This window comes from Eptatretus burgeri, chromosome 2 (assembly GCF_056783735.1).
Source record: "Eptatretus burgeri isolate ZD-2024b chromosome 2, Ebu_testis_v1, whole genome shotgun sequence".
Classification (NCBI taxonomy): domain Eukaryota; kingdom Metazoa; phylum Chordata; class Myxini; order Myxiniformes; family Myxinidae; genus Eptatretus; species Eptatretus burgeri.
The window spans coordinates 24,060,963-24,080,873 of NC_140962.1; the positions used below are offsets into that span (position 1 = coordinate 24,060,963).

At 45.6% G+C, this 19,911-nt stretch overlaps 1 protein-coding gene across 3 annotated transcripts in view; it reads right to left on the reverse strand.

The window, feature by feature from the left end:
- LOC147031601 (receptor tyrosine-protein kinase erbB-4-like) overlaps positions 1-19,911 on the reverse strand; it is a 219,296-nt gene that overhangs the window by 166,012 nt on the left and 33,373 nt on the right. For 2 of the 3 annotated variants that reach the window (XM_085865871.1, XM_085865878.1), the window contains exon 2: positions 13,680-13,831. The exons of the other annotated variant lie outside the window; for it this stretch is intronic. In XM_085865871.1, coding sequence (XP_085721997.1) covers positions 13,680-13,831 — 152 coding nt within the window. The remainder of the gene's footprint in view (positions 1-13,679; positions 13,832-19,911) is intronic. 3 annotated transcript variants of the gene reach the window in all.

A 19,911-nucleotide genomic window follows, 5' to 3' on the forward strand; every position in this document is an offset into this window, starting at 1 on the left:
GAGAGAGAGAGAGAGAGAGAGAGAGAGAGAGAGAGAGAGAGAGAGAGAGAGAGAGAGAGAGAGAGAGAGAGAGAGAGACCGAGAGAGAGAGAGACCGAGAGAGAGAGAGACCGAGAGAGAGAGAGACCGAGAGAGAGAGAGACCGAGAGAGAGAGAGACCGAGAGAGAGAGAGAGACCGAGAGAGAGAGAGACCGAGAGAGAGAGAGACCGAGAGAGAGAGAGACCGAGAGAGAGAGAGACCGAGAGAGAGAGACCGAGAGAGAGAGAGACCGAGAGAGAGAGAGACCGAGAGAGAGAGAGACCGAGACCGAGAGAGAGAGAGAGACCGAGAGAGAGAGAGACCGAGAGAGAGAGAGAGACCGAGACCGAGAGAGAGAGAGACCGAGAGAGAGAGAGACCGAGAGAGAGAGAGACCGAGAGAGAGAGAGACCGAGAGAGACCGAGAGAGACTGAGAGAGACCGAGAGACCGAGAGAGAGAGAGATCGTGCGACAATTTTTACAGCAACTTACGAAAGCGGACACAGAGCAGACTTTACGCAAGAACAACAAAAGCAAGAATTCCACTAATCAAAGAACTTATACAGTTTACTTATAAGACAGGTGTCAAACACTCAGGCACACACTCAGACAAAATAAACCCAATTAAAAGAAAAGTGAACCTTTTGCAGCCAGGAAGGGAGGGAGCTGAGGTCGCAGTTCTCGGTACCTGAGAGTTTCGGGGGAAGGGATGCTCCGTGGTGCAGCACCTGACAAAGGTCGAGTTGTTCAGCCACAACCGTAAGTGTGGAGTTCGTGTCCACGAAGGAGCTTGAGTGGAGAGCGTGGGCCGCCGAGGCGAGACGTGGGTAGACACTTCGTAACAACGCCAACGAACCCACCAAACTCTCCGACCACCAAAGAACCAACGACCTTCCTTCTTTCTTACTCAAGACCATTGCACCAACTCAACCACCCATCCCTACTCTGAGGATCGCTTCGTACTTTATAGATCCCCCTGGGCGGGGAGGGGCCTTGGCGAAGCTGACGTCATCGTCCGTCCCAATTGGACAGGGCCTTCATGGAGTCCACCCTTTTTGGGCGGCAAGCCCGCCCATTCCACGCGTGTCTGGACCCGCCAAGAAGGAACTACTGAAAGATTTTGCCTCAAGAAATGAGTCTCTGGTTCGGCGAGTCGGCAGTGAAGCGCTTGTCCAGCCAAAATGAGAGTAGCTAGCGAGAGAGAGGAAGGTACTGCGGCTCCAACAACAGGGAAAATAAAATAAAAGGGGAGAAAATGATTTATTAATCGAACTAAAAAAACATCGCAACACACCCCATTGCTTTCCCACGACACACAAGGGAGGATCCTATTTACACATATACTAATGGCATAACTAACTTCGAGACAACTGTATGTTTATATGCATAAGGTTCCGAGAACCGTAACTATATATATATATATATATATACATACATACATATACATAAATACATATATATATATATATATATATATATACATACATACATATACATAAATACATATATATATATATATATATATATATATATATATATATATATATATATACATATATATATAAATATATAGAAACAGTGGGGAGAACAAGTATTTGATACACTGCCGATTTTGCAGGTTTTCCCACTTACAAAGCACGTAGAGGTCTGTAATTTTTATCAGAGGTACACTTCAACTGTGAAAGACGGAATCTAAAATAAAAATCTTGAAAAATCACATTGTATGATTTATCAATAATTAATTTGCATTTTATTGCATGAAATAAGTATTTGATAAATCAGAAAAACTGAATTTAATATTTTGTACAGAAACCTTTGTTTGCAATTAAAGAGATCAGACCTTTCCGGTAGTTCTTAACCAGGTTTGCACAGACTGCAACAGGGATTTTGGCCCACTCCTCCATACAGATCTTCTCCAGATCCTTCAGGTTTCGGGGCTGTCGCTGGGCAACACAGACTTTCAGCTCCCTCCAAAGATTTTCTATTGTATTCAGGTCTGGAGACTGGCAAGGCCACTCCAGGACCTTGAGATGCTTCTTACGGAGCCACTCCTTAGTTGCCCTGGCCATGTGTTTCGGGTCGTTGTCATGCTGGAAGACCCAGCCACGCCCCATCTTCAATGCTCTTGTTGAGGGAAGGAGGTTGTTGGCCAAGATCTCGTGATACATTTCCCCATCCATCCTCCCCTCAATACGGTGCAGTCGTCCTGTCCCCTTTGCAGAAAAGCATCCCCAAATAATGATGTTTCCACCTCCATGCTTCACGGTTGGGATGGTGTTCTTGGGGTTGTACTCATCCTTCTTCTTCCTCCAAACACGGCGAGTGGAGTTCAAACCAAAAAGCTCTATTTTGGTCTCATCAGACCACATGACCTTCTCCCATTCCTCCTCTGGATCATCCAGATGGTCATTGGCAAACTTCAGACAGGCCTGGACATGCGCTGGCTTGAGCAGAGGGACCTTGAATGCACTGCAGGATTTTAATCCATGACGGCATAGTGTGCTACTGATGGTTTATTTTGATTCTGTGGTCCCAGCTCTCTTCAGGTCATTGACCTGGTCCTGCCGTGTAGTTCTGGGCTGATCCCTCACCTTTCTCATGATCATTGAGGCTCCACGAGGTGAGATCTTGCATGGAGCCCCAGACCGAGGGAGATTGACTGTTATCTTGAACTTCTTTCATTTTCTAATAATTGCGCCAACAGTTATTGCCTTCTCACCAAGCTGCTTGCCTATTGTCCTGTAGCCCATCCCAGCCTTGTGCAAGTCTACAATTTTGTCCCTGATGTCCTTCACCAGCTCTCTGGTCTTGCCCATTCTGGAGAGGTTGGAGCCTGATTGATTGAATGTGGACAGCTGTCTTTTATGCAGATAACGAGTTCAAACAGGTGCAGTTAATACATGTAATTCAAACAGGTGCAGTTAATACAGGTAATGAGTGGAGAATGGGAGGGTTTTTAAAGGCAAAACTAACAGGTCTGGAGAGCCACAATTCTTACTGGTTGGTAGGTGATCAAATACTTATTTCAGGCAATAAAATGCAAATTAATTATTTTAAAATCATACAATGTGATTTTCAGGATTTTTGTTTTGGATTCCGTCTTTCACAGTTGAAGTGTACCGATGATAAAAATTACAAACCTCTACGTGCTTTGTAAGTGGGAAAACCTGCAAAATGGGCAGTGTATCAAATACTTGTTCTCCCCACTGTATGTATGTGTATATATATATATATATATATATATATATATATATATGTATATGTATATATATATATATATATATATATATATATATATATATATATATATATATATATATATATATATATATGTATATATATATATATATATATATATATATATATATATGTATATATATATATATACGGATATCAGAATCTGGTCTGATGAATGCATCCACACATCCAGGTCCTCAGACAGTTATTTCCTTAAAAGCATGTTCAGATTAGCCCCATCCCCATGTCTAATGGGATCTTAAATGTGATGCGATGAGAAGGGTAAAGGATAGATCCCCTCTCTTATAGGAAGTTTTTTTCTTTACGACAGACACGTTTACACACTTCTTCCATGAGCTTTGAAGCCTGCCCCCCCCCCCCATTCTTCCTCAGCAACAATCTTTCGTGAGCTCTGACACCCACCTTTTTTGAGAGAGCATGGGTCATCATGGTAACCGTGTGCCAGTGGGGCGGGGTGAGCTTGGGGCAGACTGCACGCGCAAAAGACGGCCCGGAGATATAAAAACGAGCGAGAGGTACGTTCTGAAGAGAAAAGAGGGAGAGAGAAAAAGCGGGAGAAAAGGCGAAGGAGGAGAAAAATGGGAGAGAGGAAAGTGAAAGAAAGCGGGGCGAAAAGAAAGCCAGGGAGAGAGAAGAGAATGAGAAGTAAGCTTGAGAAGCGATCAAGAAGCGGGTGTCTGACCAGCGCCAACAACGAGACAACTCATCCTTCCCAGTGTCGGGCAAGCGCGCGTGTGGTGTGCGTGTGGGTGTGAGCAGCGCTGCTAACAAGTGAGGCACGGGTCGATCACCAAAACACCAGGGTCTAAACCTGTGACAGACGATCTCGGTGCCCTCCAGACGTCGACTGGCATTCAAGGCTGTTCGCGAGAAAGTGCACGGCAAGGCTGGGTGCTGGCGACGGCGTGACACGCACGCACACATTTCAGGATGTTTTCGCTTCACGGACGACTTTCTGGTGAGCGAGATGATTCTCTCCCTCCCCCTGAATGATCTGTTGGGTACCCATGTCTGTGTTTAGCTGTAAGTAAGTCAACCCCCGATAAGCATCTGCCCTTTGTCTCTTTCCTGGCATTTTGATTGATTTTCCTTTGAAATTTATTCTTTCATTTACCTCAGAAAATAAAAAGTTCTTTCCATTTATTAATTTTATTATTAATAAATCATTTGTCGATTTCCAACCTGTCCGTGTTTGTCCTTTCCTTCCATTGGTCGAGCATTGTCCGAACCGAGATAGACTGGGTGGTAATTACCACAGATTTGACCAAAAATCGTCGGCACGCGCCAGCGGTTAAAATGCTCAGCCACCCTAATTAAGATCTAATCGAGATAACATTGGTGCTTTGCCGAGGGCATGCTCCCAGCTCAGGTAACCACGTGACTTCTAGTTAAACGGAGCAATTAGATGGTGGACATTGGAACTTGTGGTTGACTGGGTGGCGTTCGTGGTTTTAAACAACCCACCTTACTGCAATGTTAATTGCGAGCGGTGGCCCCAGGTCCAGCTCTACCGAGGACAACCGGGGATTAATCCCCCTGAGTGACAAGTTGAAGTCGTGGAGAGATTCACTTACCTTGGCAGTGATATTCATGTCTCTGCTGGCTGAGAGTCAGAGGTCAATAGACGTCTGGGTCGGGCCTGGGGAGTCATGGATTCACTGGATCATGGGGTGTGGCACTGCCGGTACCTGTGTGGGAGGACGAAAGTCTGAGTGTTCAGGTCGTTGGTGCTTCCAGTCTTGCTCTATGGATGCGAGACTTGGACTCTGACTAAGGATCTGAGATGGACACTTAATTCCTTTGGTACCAGGTCTCTTCGGAGAATCCTTGGCTATTGCTGGTCGGATTTTGTGTCCAACGAGCGGTTGCTGAGAGAGACTCGGATGAGATTTGTTACCTGCATAGTCTGTGAGTGTCAGTTGCAGCTGTACGGACATGTGGCTCGTTTTCCTGATGCTGATACTGCTCACCAGATTCTTTCAGCGAGGGAGTCTCGTGAGTGGAGGAGGCCAATGGGCAAACCACGTGCCTCATGGTTGCAGCAGGTTGACCGGCATCTCAAGGAGATGGGGATGCGCTTGGCATCTGCCTGGGGTATGGCCAGACGGAGGCCCCTGGAGTACCGACGGAAAGTCGTATACCTTGGTCGAGGTATACGATATTTTTTTTTGTATACCTTGGTCGAGGCTCGTATGAGAGCTAACACACAACTCACAGCAAGGAGGCATGAGACAAGAGGGGCGGGAGTGGAAGGGACAAAACAGTGGGGAACAGTCACATTAGGTGAACTGTGGAAGGGAGAGGGATGGGGATGGGACGGGGAACATGGCGAAGAGAAGATGGTCTTACAAGGACTTTCAGGAAGGAAAGCAGGGGAATTGAAGGAAGTGGGCTTGGGTGGATTATCGGGGGTAGAAAAGATCGAGGATTTGGATGGGGGATGATAAGAGGTGGTGGTAAACAGCTGTTTTGAAAGCCTGGAGGGAAGAATGGGAAAGAATAGAGTGAGGAAGTTTATTCCAAAGGCGGGAAAAAAGAGGAATGAAAGAGTGAAGATGAGCAGTGATTCGTGATTTTGGTAGTTTTACCAGAAGGGGGTTGTTGGCGGACCTTGAGCGCCCTGTGGAAATGTGATGGGGACAAATCGCAGACACAGCAGGGGGGGCAAGGCTGGAGAGGAGTCGGTAGAAGACAGAATGACCACCGACGAACCTGCGGTGATTGAGTGAGAGGCCCAAAGACTCAGCTTCATTGCGGGAGATGCCGATGATCTTAAATGCCCTGGTTTCGACAGCGTGAAGCCGAGAAAGGTGGGAGGCAGGAGCACCAACCCAGTGGGGAGAGCAGTACTCCATCAGGCTACGGACAAAAGCTTTGTAAGTGGCCAGGAGCTCAAGAGGGCCGAGGAAGGACTTTGCACGATGGAGGATTCCCAGTCGGCGACTGGCTTTTGAGGCGAGGTTGGAAATGTGACTTTCCCAGGAAAGGTCATGGCAGATAGTGAGACCGAGAAGCTTGAAAGAAAAGACTTCTTCCAGAGGATTGTTGAGAAAGTGGATGGGGGGGTTTTCTAAACGGTCCTTTCGAAGAGACATAGTGAGAGTGTGAGATTTGTCTGGATTGAAAGACATGTTCCACGTGTTGGACCAGTTTGTGATTTTATCCAGATCTGCAGTGAGCGAAGAAGCTGCTGCTTGCCGGTCTGAGGGATGACAGATGGTACGGCAGAGGGTGGAGTCGTCGGCAAAGAGAAATAGAGGATTTTCCAGAGAGTCCAAGAGATCATTGATGAAAACCAGAAAAAGAACAGGGCCCAGAACGCTACCTTGAGGAACTCCAGCCTGCACAGGAAGAGGGGATGAAAGAACTCCATTTAGGGCCACACGTTGACTGCGACAGGAGAGGAATTCTGCGAGCCATGAGTGGAGATGGCCTTGAATACCATGGGAAGAGAGTTTGGTGAGTAGTGCAGGGTGCCAGACTGTGTCAAAAGCACGTGATATGTCCAGGGATACGGCTCGGATTTCCTGTCTGGCATTGAGGACCTCCATCCATTGATGGGAGAGCAGAAGCAGCATATCCAGGGTAGAGTGACCTTGTCTGAAACCAAATTGATGATTGGAAATCAAGCCATTGGAGAAGAGGAAGGATTTCATGTCTGAAGCGATAATGGATTCCATAACCTTGCTGATGATTGGGAGAAGGCTGATTGGTCTGTAGTTACAGGGATCTCTTTTTGCACCTTTTTTATGCAGGGCAGTGATGTTAGCAGATTTCCAAGCAGATGGCAGATGACCTTGGGCAAATGAGAGGGTGAATAGAACAGAGAGAGGGTGAGCAAGAGCAGAAGAGCAGGCTTTCAGGACACGTGGGCTGATGCCGTCTGGACCGGTTGCAGAATCTGACTCGAGGTTTGAAAGCAAGCTCTCCACCTTGTCAGGAGAAAAGGATACAGAGTCCAGGGACAGTTGGGTGTGACTGGGTAAGGTGGGTAGAGATAGTGATGGGTTTAGGACACAAGATTTAGCTGCAAACACCGAGTTTAGACATATAGCTTTATCACGTGTGGAATCAGCAGTGCGGCCATTTGAGGTTAGGGAGGAGATGGAGGGGGAACATACACCAGAAACAGATTTGATTAAACGCCACCAGGATTTTGAGGAGGGAGAGAGGTTTGAGAGTTCAGACTTGAGATGAGAAAGATGTTGTTTTCTGGCTCTCCTGAGGGTAGATACACACTTGTTCCGAGCTTTGTGGAAAGAACTGAGATTGCCCTCAGTTGGGTTTGCTTTCCATGAGGCAAAGGCAAGTTGTTTCAGGACAACTGCCTCGCCACAAGCTTCAGTAAACCAAGGGCGGGAGGAAGGGTAAGACAACTGAACACGAGAGGGGATAAATCTGTGCATGAGGGAGAGCAAGTTTCTTTGAAAGAATTCCCAGGATGAGCTGATGTTTGAGAAAGTAGTGATAGGAGACCAGTCTGTAAGTTTGATGGCTGCTCGGAGACCCTGCCAGTCAGCTTGAGTGAAATGCCAGACTCGACGGCGGTGAGGTGGTTCTCTGATAACAGCCAGAGAGCTGTCCACTTTAACAAGGACGTGGTCAGAAGAACCAATTGGAGCGAAGGAAGAGCAGCAGATATGTCAGGGAAATTTGTCAAAATCAGATCTAGAAGAGATGGAGTACCATTGGTTGAGATCCGGGTCGGGAAGTTGACCGATTGAATCAGTCCCAATGAGTCGCAGAAAGCTTTTGCTGAGGTGCCATGGCAGGTGAGAGAGGTACCCACACCTAGCCAACTGGCGTGATGACAATTGAAGTCACCACATAAGAGGAAGAGAGAGTTTGGATGAGAAGATAGAAGATGGTTTTCTCTCGGTGTTGCCACCCCTTCCCCCACCCCCTGTACAACAGGATCCGCGGTCACTTGCAGTGTGTTGATCACCATAGGTTCAAGCCATCTTCAACTGATCCCTAAGTGGAGAGCCTCATGGAGTCCTTACGGGATGAACTGCTCGATTTCTCAAGAAAACAAACGATGACGATTACCGGTAGTTCTTTGAGCTCAGTGCAGTCTTCCTTGGTGGCACCCTTGAGTGTGGAATCAAGTCCACAGCTCCTGGAGCAATGCTTCAATCTCGATGGATGGCGAGAGTGCTCTTTGCGTTTAAAATGCGGATCTTCCAGGAGTAGTTCTGGATACCATCATCAGGTGAGATATGAGTGCGTGATGTCGTTGTTCTTTTCTGTGCTTATCTACTTCTCCATAATGTATGCTTATCTACCTCCTTTATCTGCATGCCATGGTTCTTTAAGAAAAAGCAGAACTGTATGCTACCATGGAGCCTCCACAGGTTGCAGATAGGGGAATGCTTCTCGACTAGTCCTGCTCTTGCTCACCCTCTTTCTGTTCTATTCACTCTCTCATTTGCTCAAGGTCATCTGCCATCTGCTTGGAAATCAGCAAACATCACTGCCCTGCACAAAAAAGGTGCAAAAACACATCTCTGCAATTACAGACCAATCAGCCTTCTCCCAATCATCAACAAGGTTATGGAATCCATCATCGCTACAAACATTAAATCCTCCCTCTTCTCCAATGACCTGATTTCCAATCATTTTTGTTTCAGACCAGGTCACTCTATCCTGGATATGCTGCTTCTGCTCTCCCAACAATGGATGGAGGTCCTCAATGCCGGACATGAAATCAGAGCCATATCCCTAGACATATCGTGTGCTTTTGACATGGTCTGGCACCCTGCTCACCAAACTCTCTTCCTATAGTATCCAAGGCCATCTCCACTCATGGTTCCCAGATTTCATCTCCTGTCGCAGTCACCATGTGGCCCTAAATGGAGTTCTTTCATCCCCTCTTCCTGTCCAGGCTGGAGTTCCTCAAGGCAGCGTTCTGGGCCCTGTTCTTTTTGGTTTTCATCAATGATCTCTCCGACTCTGGAAAATCCTCTTTATCTCTTTGCTGATGACTCCACCCTCTGTCGAACCATCTGTCATCCCTCAGACCAGCAAGCAGCAGCTTCTTCGCTCACTGCAGATCTGAGTAAAATCACAAACTGGTCCAACACGTGGAACATGTCTTTCAGTCCAGACAAATCTCACTGTCTCTCCAAAAGGACCGTATGGAACCCCCCCCCCCCTCCCATCCACTTTTTCAACAATCCTCTGGTAGAACTCCTTTCTTTCAAGCTACTGGGTCTCACTATCTGCCATGGTCTTTCCTGGGAGAGCCACATTTCCAACCTCGCCTCCAAAGCCAGTGGCCGACTGGGAATCCTCTGTCATGCAAAGTCCTTCCTTGGCACACCTGAGCTCCTGACCACATACAAAGCTTTCGTCCACAGCCTGATGGAGTACTGCTTTCCCCTTTGGGCTGGTGCTCCTTGCTATCACCTTTCTCGGCTTCACACAGTGGAAACCAAGGTATTTCGGATCATTGGCATCTTCCGCGATGAGGCTGAGTCTTTCGGCCTCTCACTCTCTCATTGGCACTGACCGCAGGTAGGTCAGTGGTCTTTCTGTCTTCTACCCTCTGCTCTCAGGTCGCGCCCTCCCCCTGCTGTGTCTGCGATTTGTCCCCACCATATTTCCGCAGGGTGCTCAAGGTCTGCCAACAACCCCCTTCTTGTAAAACTACCAAAATCACGAATCACTGCTCACCTTCACTCTTTCATTCCTCTCTTTTCTCGCCTTTGGAATAAACTCCCTCACTCTGCTCAATCTCATTCTTCCCTCTTGGCCTTCAAAACAGTAGTTCACCACCACCTCTTATCATCCCCCATCCAAATCCTCGATCTTTTCTACCCCTGTTAATCCACCCCAAACCCACCTCCTTCAAATTCCCTGCTTTCCTTCCTGAAAGTCCGTATAATGTCCATCTTGTATACCCCGTGTTCCCCACCCCATCCCTCTCCCTTCCACAGATCTCATGGCTCTGTTCCCCACTGTTTTGTCCTTCCCACTCCTGTCCCTCTTGTCTCATGCCCCCCTTGCTGTGCATTGTGTGTTAGCTCTCATACAAGCCTCGACAAGGTATGCAAAAAAAAAACAAAAAAAACTACGTGACACGGAGGGTCACTAATCGACCGTGAACATCAATAACTCAACCACATGACTTAGGGTCCTCGGTCTAATTGGAACCGGATACCTGAAATGGTCATGTGATCTAATTACCAGGGGACATGCCCTCGGTATGTCTTGTTCAAACCGGATCACCTTACTGGATCAGATGCAGCCAAGAATAACTGACAAGGATGTACTGGCTAGGAAAACATAGTTACGGGATAACTTCCCGGCTCGGCTAGGATACGGACCATGCTGGACCAATGCAGTAAAAGATGAAAGCAAGCTGTGAACATTTCTATACAAAGCATTTATTTACAATTTGCGAGGAATTATATATGGTACAGTAAATGGGGTTTATTATTTTGTATAGCAGAGGATAGCAAGGAATTTGTAGGGTGCAACAAAAGGCAAGCAATTTACAAAAGCAGACAGAGCAGACTTATCCCATTATATCTTCTCTTATATTAATTTAAGCTACGACAGGCACCATCACATACATACACACACTCAGACCCAATGAAGATTAGTCAGCCAGAAGGAAGGAGAGCAGTTGAGAACTAACGGCCTCTCAATACCTGGCGCGGTTCGTCGACCGCGCAACCCAGTACGCTTTGGGGGCGTTCCGCTTGAGCGATCCCACCTTAAGAGTCGGTGCATTATCTCTAGCTTGATCACTTTGCCGGGGCTCATGGAAATGTGTACTCTGCACTGTTCCAGAAAAACATCTGTCGCACACCAACCCCGAGTGCAGATGCAGCGACAGGCAGACAACAAGGTGCAGTGAATAGAGGGCAAAGCAGAGAGATCAGAATTGGGCGCAGCAAACAGGTGGAGACAATGCGAGGCAGACAGGTGAGAGGGAGGAGAGAGAGGGTGGACGGCTTCATGATCGGCCTTTGATAAGCCCCGGGTGAAGGGTGGGGCGATGACCAGAAGTGATGCGCTGTCATCCGAATCGTGCCCTTCCATTGGATCCCAGCCCTGCCCTGCCAGGCTTCTGGAGCCAGAAGCGGCCTCATTCACACCGCCAGTGCGACACAGCCGTAGTCCTCCACTGAACTCCCGGGCCGTATTCTGGTGACTGGACGAGGGTCGTGTCAGTCCTGCATGTCCATTCGGGGCACTCCTGGCAAGCTGCGGTTGGTGCTATTAACGTGCTTGGCCCATCCCCGCACCATGTGGTCCGCCGAGTGGCCTGGGCCATGCAGCATGCTCGCCAGGTGGCAAATTGCATCGATGCCGAGGTGCGTGGGTGATTTTTCCTGTGTGCGGGAAATGTTGGTGGTCAAGGTGGTGCTTCTGGTGAGCGGAGGTGGAGCAAGGTGATACGCCATTGTAAGTCGACACGCAGATTCAAATGAAAGGGTGCGCCATGCGTGTCCTGTACAGTGTCGCTGAAGAGTTTCTCATGGTGTGGCTGCCAGGGTGCGGTGCCTGCTTCAATTTGTGTCATGGATTGAAGGAAAGGGTTGGAATCAAAATCAGGATTGAATGACAGATAGAGGTATCATTATTAGACCTAGCTATAACAACCCATGCAACGTACTTCGTCCCGTTAACTCATTAGACATGAGGGGAAGGTCTGACTGCACGAAGACCAATGAGATAACTGCCTGGGGATCACTGTATGTTGGGTGCCATTGCATTAGAGGCATGCGGTTTTGCAGAACCATATATATATATATATATATATATATATATATATATATATATATATATATATATATATATATATATATATATATATATATATATATATATATATATATATGAAAAGGTTCATAAAAGAAAGCACATGTGAACAATTAACTTCTAAATCAGCATTTACATTTGCAGTGTGATGACATGAGAGAAGAAAGGTGGAGTGGAACAGAGTTAGTCGGAGGGTTCGTCAGGATATCAAGGCAATGTGTGAATATTGGCCTACTATGAGATTTTCACATCCATGCTTAACAAGAAAGTTCATTTTAGTTTGTTGCACTTTTGGATAATGCTTTTCGTAGGTTGGCACAGTTACAGAGCAACATGTTTTCTCCTTGTCCTTTTAATGCAATCTCATACAGCCAGCGCTTGACTGTTTTGGAACTTTTACTTAATCCCCATTTATTTTTGTCCTGCTATTCTGAGATACTCTGATATTATTAAGCTCGTGGCATCATGCTGGAGCCTTCAGGTATATTTCAGACATGTTTTTCTCTGGCCATTTTGTGCTTTTCAAGGAAACAATTTATAGAATGTTAGAGTGTAATGGATGCTCTGTATCTCAAGAGGTCCAATGCAAGTTGCTCCAACAAGTTGCTTGAAGTAATCAAACGAGAAAGCCAGACATATGCCTCCATATAACCACAACATTGTTCCTTTAATCATGATATAATTTCCAATATGACACATCTACCAGCGTAGTAGTATGCTCCCCATAATCCGGACAATGGTCATGCTGTCACGTAACAACAGTAATCCTGCAGACATTCTAAGCAATGTTGGTTTTGTACCTTGGAGGAACCATTGAGCCTATTGAGATGAAACCTTTATTCTTTAAGAATGTCATGACCCACTTGAGTCATGCGCAGAATTGAGTAAACATCAAGCACCAATCCTTTCATCGAGCACCACTTACTCAAGCACTTCACATGTTATGCAAAGGTGCATAGTTCAACAAGAAGAATGCATATATTCGAGATGTACCAAAATCTATCCATTGTCAATAGACTAAACAGTTTTTATAATGTATCAAATTTCTTTTTTCATAAAAATGGATATTAAATGCTTGTGGTAACACAAATATATGCAATAAGAGAAAATTTAAAAATCGTATGCAAAAAGGTTGAATATTGCCATTTGTTACCTTTGAGTGTTTCGGGGATGGGGGGGAGGGGGTTTGGGGTGGGGGTTGGGGTGGGAGGAGTGGGTGGGGGTAGGAGGGGTGGGTGGGAGTGGGAGCTTCTTTCAAAATTAAAGTTGAAAGAAAGAAAAAAAAGAGGTTGACAGGAGAGATAAAGGATAAAAGAATCTGAAGTGTGGACTGGAAAAGGAAAAATGTGCTGGAGGTTTGGAAAGGAGAGAAGAGGAATACATGTATATGTCGAAAGAGGAGTGTGGGAAGGTAACCTAAAATTCCACCATGTTGCACATGTAATAAATATATGCTGCAAAGGATCCTCCCTTCTCCTACCCAAATCCCATTATCATTTCAAATCCTCCAAATGCTTATACACCCAATCTCTTCCATATCCCCGAGTTCTCCACCCCTCCACAGCCACAGTATCCTTACTCTGCCACAATGTGATGATAGTTCCAGTTATTATGTGCAAGAACTACTACCTTGAGGAAAGAAAGATCCGAGCCATTCCGGATGTAGGTGATTTCTAAGTTTCCCATGACGATTTCACAGTTTGCATAAGTGGTAACCAATGTATTGTACTGCTTCTCCACACTGCCCAGGAGGCTCAGCTTGTTCTCTGTGCCATCACAGTCTAGACAGAAAGAACACAAGAGAAGACACAATAGGCAGACGATCAGATAATTTAATTAATGCAGATAGACTCTGCTGAAACATGGCTCTGGGCCAATGGGGGTTAAGCAGGTAAACTTAATCTGACAATCAAACTCTTGTGTATCCAGATACTTATTATGGTCTTCTTTGTCTTGAAACTCATCAAATGCTGAAAAAATAAAAACATGAACTTAAATCCGAAAAGCTGACATAAATGCAAGCAATCTCATTTCCTTCAGACACACACCATATATACATATACATATATATATATATATATATATATATATATATATATATATATATGCATACATACATACATACATATACATACACATGCATGGATTGGCTCGCTCCACTCGCCTCTCTACATGCCATTGCAGAGATTCACGTCACAGATTTGTTGTTAGGATTTACACCAATCATGTACCAATATGTTGCCAGGTACCAATCTTTTGAGTTTTTGGGGACTTTTAGGTCTGAGGGTTCTTTTGGGTCTTCGGGTTATTTTAGGTATTCTGGGTCTTTTGAGTCCTCGGGGATTTTGGGGCTATCTGGGTCTTTTGGGTACTTGGGGAATTTTTGTCATCTGGGTCATCGGGATTTTGGGGTCTTTTAGGTCCTTGGGGAATTTTGGGTCCTCAGGGTGTTTGCGGTGGTTTGGGTCTTCGGGTGCTTTGAGGACCTCGGGGACTTTAGGGATCATAAGAGTCTTGGGGGTCTTTAACTGTCAAAGGGGTCTAAGCAGTCCAAAGCGTTGAAACATGCATTCCAATGGTACATAATTTATAGACATTCGTGTAGTCGGCAACTAATGTTCAAACAGGATGTGATTAATCAGCATATAATCTTCACAGACTGATGGACGGCTTCACGGCTTCACAGACCGTGCTTTTCATTTATATACACCACCAGTCAAAAGTTTTAGAACACCCCCTTTTTCCAGTTTTTACTGGAATTCAAGCAGTTCAAGTCCAGTGAATAACCTGAAATGGTACAAAGCTAAGTGGTAAACTGCCAGAGGTTAAAAAAAAAAATGTTAAGGTTACCAAAAACTGAAAAATAATGTAAATTTCAGAGTTGTTAAAAAAGGCCCTTTTCAGGGAACAAGTAATGGGTTAGCAACTGCAGCTGTTCTGCAGCAATAGAAGTAAATTAAGCCTTGAAAGTTGATGCAAACAATTCCTGCAGGTGTCCCAACTTTAGATGATTACTTACAAACTTTCTGTCTGTATAAAAGCAGCGTTGGAACAGACTGTGTTGCTCCACCCTCTGAAGCATTATTTCGAAAATATTGCACTGCAGGAAGTAGTATATTGCTATCATAATGGTGAGAAAAAGACAATTAACAAAGGAAGACAGACAGACCATTATAACCCTTAAAAGTGAAGGTCTTTCCTTCAGAGAAATTGTAAAAAGCCAAAGTGTCAGTGAGTTCAGTTTCCTGCACCATCAAAAGGCACTTGGATACTGGAGGAAACTCTGACAGGAAGAGGTCTGGCAGAGCCAAAGCCACAAGACAATCAGAAGACAAGTTTCTGAGAGTCAACAGCTTGCGTGATTGGCGGCTCACAGGACAGCAGCTTCGAGCACAGTTTAACATTGGTCGAAGTAAGGAAGTCTCAGTTTCAACTGAGTAGAGAAGACTTCAAGCTGCAGGTTTGACAGGTCGAGTGGCAGAAAGAAAGCCATTGCTAAGATGGCAAAATAAGAAAAAGAGGCTTGCCTGGGCCATGAAGCACCGCTAGTGGACGACTGTAAACTGGTAGAAGGTCTTATGGACAGATTAATCAAAATTTGAAATCTTCGATTCATCACGCAGGGTTTTTGTATGCCGTCGAGTAGGCGAAAGGATGGTTCCTCAGTGTGTGACACCAACTGTCAAACATGGAGGAGGAAGCGTGATGATCTGGGGCTCTTTTGCTGGATCCAGAGTCGGCGACTTGCACAGAGTGACTGACACCTGAACCAAAAGGGCTACCACAGCATTTTGCAGCGCCATGCAATACCCTATGGTCTATGCTTAGTTGGTCACGGGTTCATCCGACAGCAAGATAATGACCCAAAACATACCTCCAGGCTATGCAGAACTACCTTAGAAGAAAAGAACAAGACGGTTGGCTTCAAATCATGGAATGGCCAGCACAGTCTCCAGACTTAAACCCCATCGAGCTGGTTTGGGATGAACTGGACAGAAGGGTGCAACCTACAAGTGCAACACATTTGTGGGAACTTCCGCAACAGTGTTGGGAAGAACTTTCCAAACAATATTTGATTTCCATTGTAGAAATAATGCCACGAGTATGTTTGGCTGTTATATCTGCAAAAGGTGGCTACTTTGATGAGTCAAAAATTTAGATTAAATTTTGTTCAACAAAACGATTCCATGATTTCTTTTTTATCTGCAATTGTTTATTTGTTCTCTGCTTTAATTTCAGAGTACAATGAAACATTAAACTGCTTAAATTTCAGTAAAAACTGGAAAAATGGCAGTGTTCTAAAACTTTGGACCGGTGGTGTATGAAAAAAAAAATCTAATGTCTCAAGGTCATTCTAACCACTGACTCACTGACTGACTGACTGAGTGACGCAATGGACTCACTGACTGATATCAAAGATCTGTACCTTCCGGGTGATGTAGAAAGCTGAAATTTTTCGTGCCGACAGACATCGAAGCTGTTACACCGGCAAAAAATCACAGAACCATCGGAAATCATCCGTAAATGAAAACATAAATAAATGAAAAAATAAATGAAAAATGCAAGTGAGCATCCCGAGACAATGCGGAAGCACGGTAATTTTGTGTGCTGATGGACATTGAAGTTGATACGCCAGGAAAAATCACACAACCATCAGAAAGCATTCGAAAATGAAAATACAAATGAATGAAAATAAATAAATTCTAAAAAAATAAAATAAATAAATGCAGCTGAGCGACCCGAGACGATGGGAATCATGGTAATTTTGTGAGCCTACGGACATCTTAGCTGATACACCAGGGAAAAAATCACACAACCATCAGAAAGCGTCCGTAAGTGAAAATATAAATAAATGAACCAAAATAAATGAAAAAAATCAAATGCAGGTGAGCAACCCGAGATAATGAGGAACAACAGTTCATTATTGCTAAGAATGTGTAAGCATACCCTGATCATATTGTATATCTTTTTGAATACATGTGTGTGTGTGTGTGTGCGCAAGCACGCACAAGTCTATGTTTGTGTCTGTCTGTGTGTGTGGGGGTGTTGTTCATTGGGGGTGTTCAACATCTTCTTTCTGCGAACCCCTTCCCCCATCTCTCTTTCTCCCATCCTTGCTCTACACCCTCCCAATACAGTGCAGTACCCTCATCCCACATCTCTGTCTCTCTGTCTCTTTCTCTGTCTCTGGATGTGTCCAGGCAGTGTTCGTCTCCAGACGTGTTCGTGCCGTGTTCGTCTCTGGATGTGTCCAGGCGATGTTTGTCTCCAGACATGTCCGGGCAGTGTTCGTCTCTGGATGTGTCCGGGCGATGTTTGTCTCCAGACGTGTCCGGGCAGTGTTCGTCTCTGGACGCATCTGTGCAGTGTTCGTCTCTGGATGTGTCCGGGCGATGTTTGTCTCCAGATGTGTCCGGGTGATGTTCGTCTCCGGACGCGTCCGGGCGGTATTTATGTCCGGACGGGAGTGTGTCTTGGTGTTTATAGTATGACCAGTAGAAAATGAATTTCAGACGTTATTTTGTTTCCATCTTCACTGTTATTCTATGCAGAATCATTTTGATGAGACAGTATGAATCGTAATTAACGCTCCACTGCACGTTTGCCTTCCCTTCAACTCACCCCATACTGTCTTCCCTTCCCCCACCCTCCGAGCTTACCCTCCCACCTCTCTCCTTTCCCCACCACCTCTTCACTCTCCCCGCTATCTCTCTCCCATCCCTCTCTCCCTCTCCCCCAACTGGAACTCAGCTTGGGCCAGAGCTGATCCGCGTCGAACCCAGAATAGAGACGTCTCCACCAGCACGTGCAGACACAGGTAGAATGGCACTTTACTTGTAGCAGGGCACACACGTGCAAAATGGCATTTAGATGTCGCAGGGCAGATGTACGCCAGGTAATCCACAAGCAGCTTTTTCCACACAAAGGCTTCAAATGTCCCAGCCTTCCTCTTTTCAAAGGTGCCACCTGCCTCGTGCGGTCCTCACACCGACCTCGTTTGTGTGCTCTACCAAACTCCCATCCTTTCCAGATGGAAGCCCTCCACAATCCCCACGTGCAATGCGCCAGCCTCTCCTGTCCTTTAGATCACTCCCCTCTCCTCCTGCGCTTTATATCCTCCACCTCTGGGGTGTGACCTGCTCGCACCCAAACCCGGAAAGGCAGGGCTTCTCCTGTTTGTTGTTGTTCCAAGGACGCATTTCCCAGCTTTATGGCCTGGCTTGAAATATAACAAAACATAGGGAAATCACAGAGGGCAATTATGTACTGGGGGACATATTTTACTCCCTTGGCTAATTTACACTACACCACCCCTCGTGTGGTGACACGTAACACTTAAGCTCAGATTCCAGAACGTACTTCGAGCGAGATGCTTTCTACTCATCCACGGACCAAGTTGCTCCACACAAAACTAAATTCCCCAATACATTCTTACATCTATCCCCATATATCTACCCATTTATATGTGTGTGTGAGTGTATATATATATATATATATATATATATATATATATATATATATATATATATATATATATATATATATATGTACATACATACATACATACACACACAGAGCTATGGCTGACACGCTGTCGCTGATGATTCGCTAATAGGTGAGAGATGTGGGTGGGTCTTTCTTTGGTGTTTATAAATTGACTGCTTTTGACATTTGCACGTGGTAGACGCTTGGGAGCCTCATTGTTATGTATTGCTGTCTACGTTGTCGCTGATGATTCACTTATGAACGATGAAACTGGTCCGGCAGCTGAGGAGGTGTGCATCATTGGGGTTCTCATGTGTGTATTATTTGTGAATGTCTTTATAGCTGCGGAGGAACTCTGGGAAGGGTTTGATACAGCATACTGCTTACCTTGTGTTGCCCTTTTTCGTTGCTTTATTCGTTGCAACAAACGTTGCTATACCATGGGAGGGAGGGAGGGATGTGATGAGGGGGTGTGAGAGAGAGAGGTATGAAAAAAAAAAAGAGAAAGGTGAGGGGTGGAGGTGGGGTTGGTAAAGAAATTGATGTTATGCTTAATGACCGAACACACACACACACACACACAAAAACAAACTCATGTCAGAACAGCTGTACATACAACGACACAACAGAGTTTATAATATTGTTGTGGATTTCCGCCCGCCGGCATGCGAGCGACCGCGTTTAGCCAATGGCGGCTGTCTCGCCCACCGAACGGACAATCCAGTCGCGGCTTTCCGGATCAACGTCAAAAACCAGCCACGGTGTGTTTTTAACCACACCACAACCTTGTCCGTACTCTACCCGCGCTACAGGGTCAATCGCCGAATTGTCGATATACCTAATTAATTGCGCGGGTAGATTACCGAGAGATTGTACCTCAACGGGGCCGCTGGGACACGAGCCGCTTAATGCAGCTCGCTCCATTTGGGATAACCGAGCGGGGTGTTATCGCGACCCCCGTTGGACCCGATCGCTTTACCGGCTATTTAAAAACCAAATATATTCCGAGTACAAGATGGCAGTTGAATTCGGGAAAAGATTCAACAAATGGGGTACATTTAAACAAGCACGTTTATTTACAAACAACACATATGCAGTCATGTATCAATCAAGCAATTTGTCAAAGCAATGCATGTAATACAAGCAAGATGAAGAATGGGGGTAGGGACAAGACGCGAGCAAGACAAAGAGCTACAAGTGTCTATTTACTATATACACACGTAACAGTTCTACTTAGCAGACAAGGCACCACAACGTTCATTCGAAAGCAAAGAAAAACCCCAGGACAGATGAGGGGCAGACTGGACCCCTTGGGGTCTTTATTGACACGGAGCCGTGTAGACCGCAGAGGCTCCGCGAGACCGGGCTAGCTACC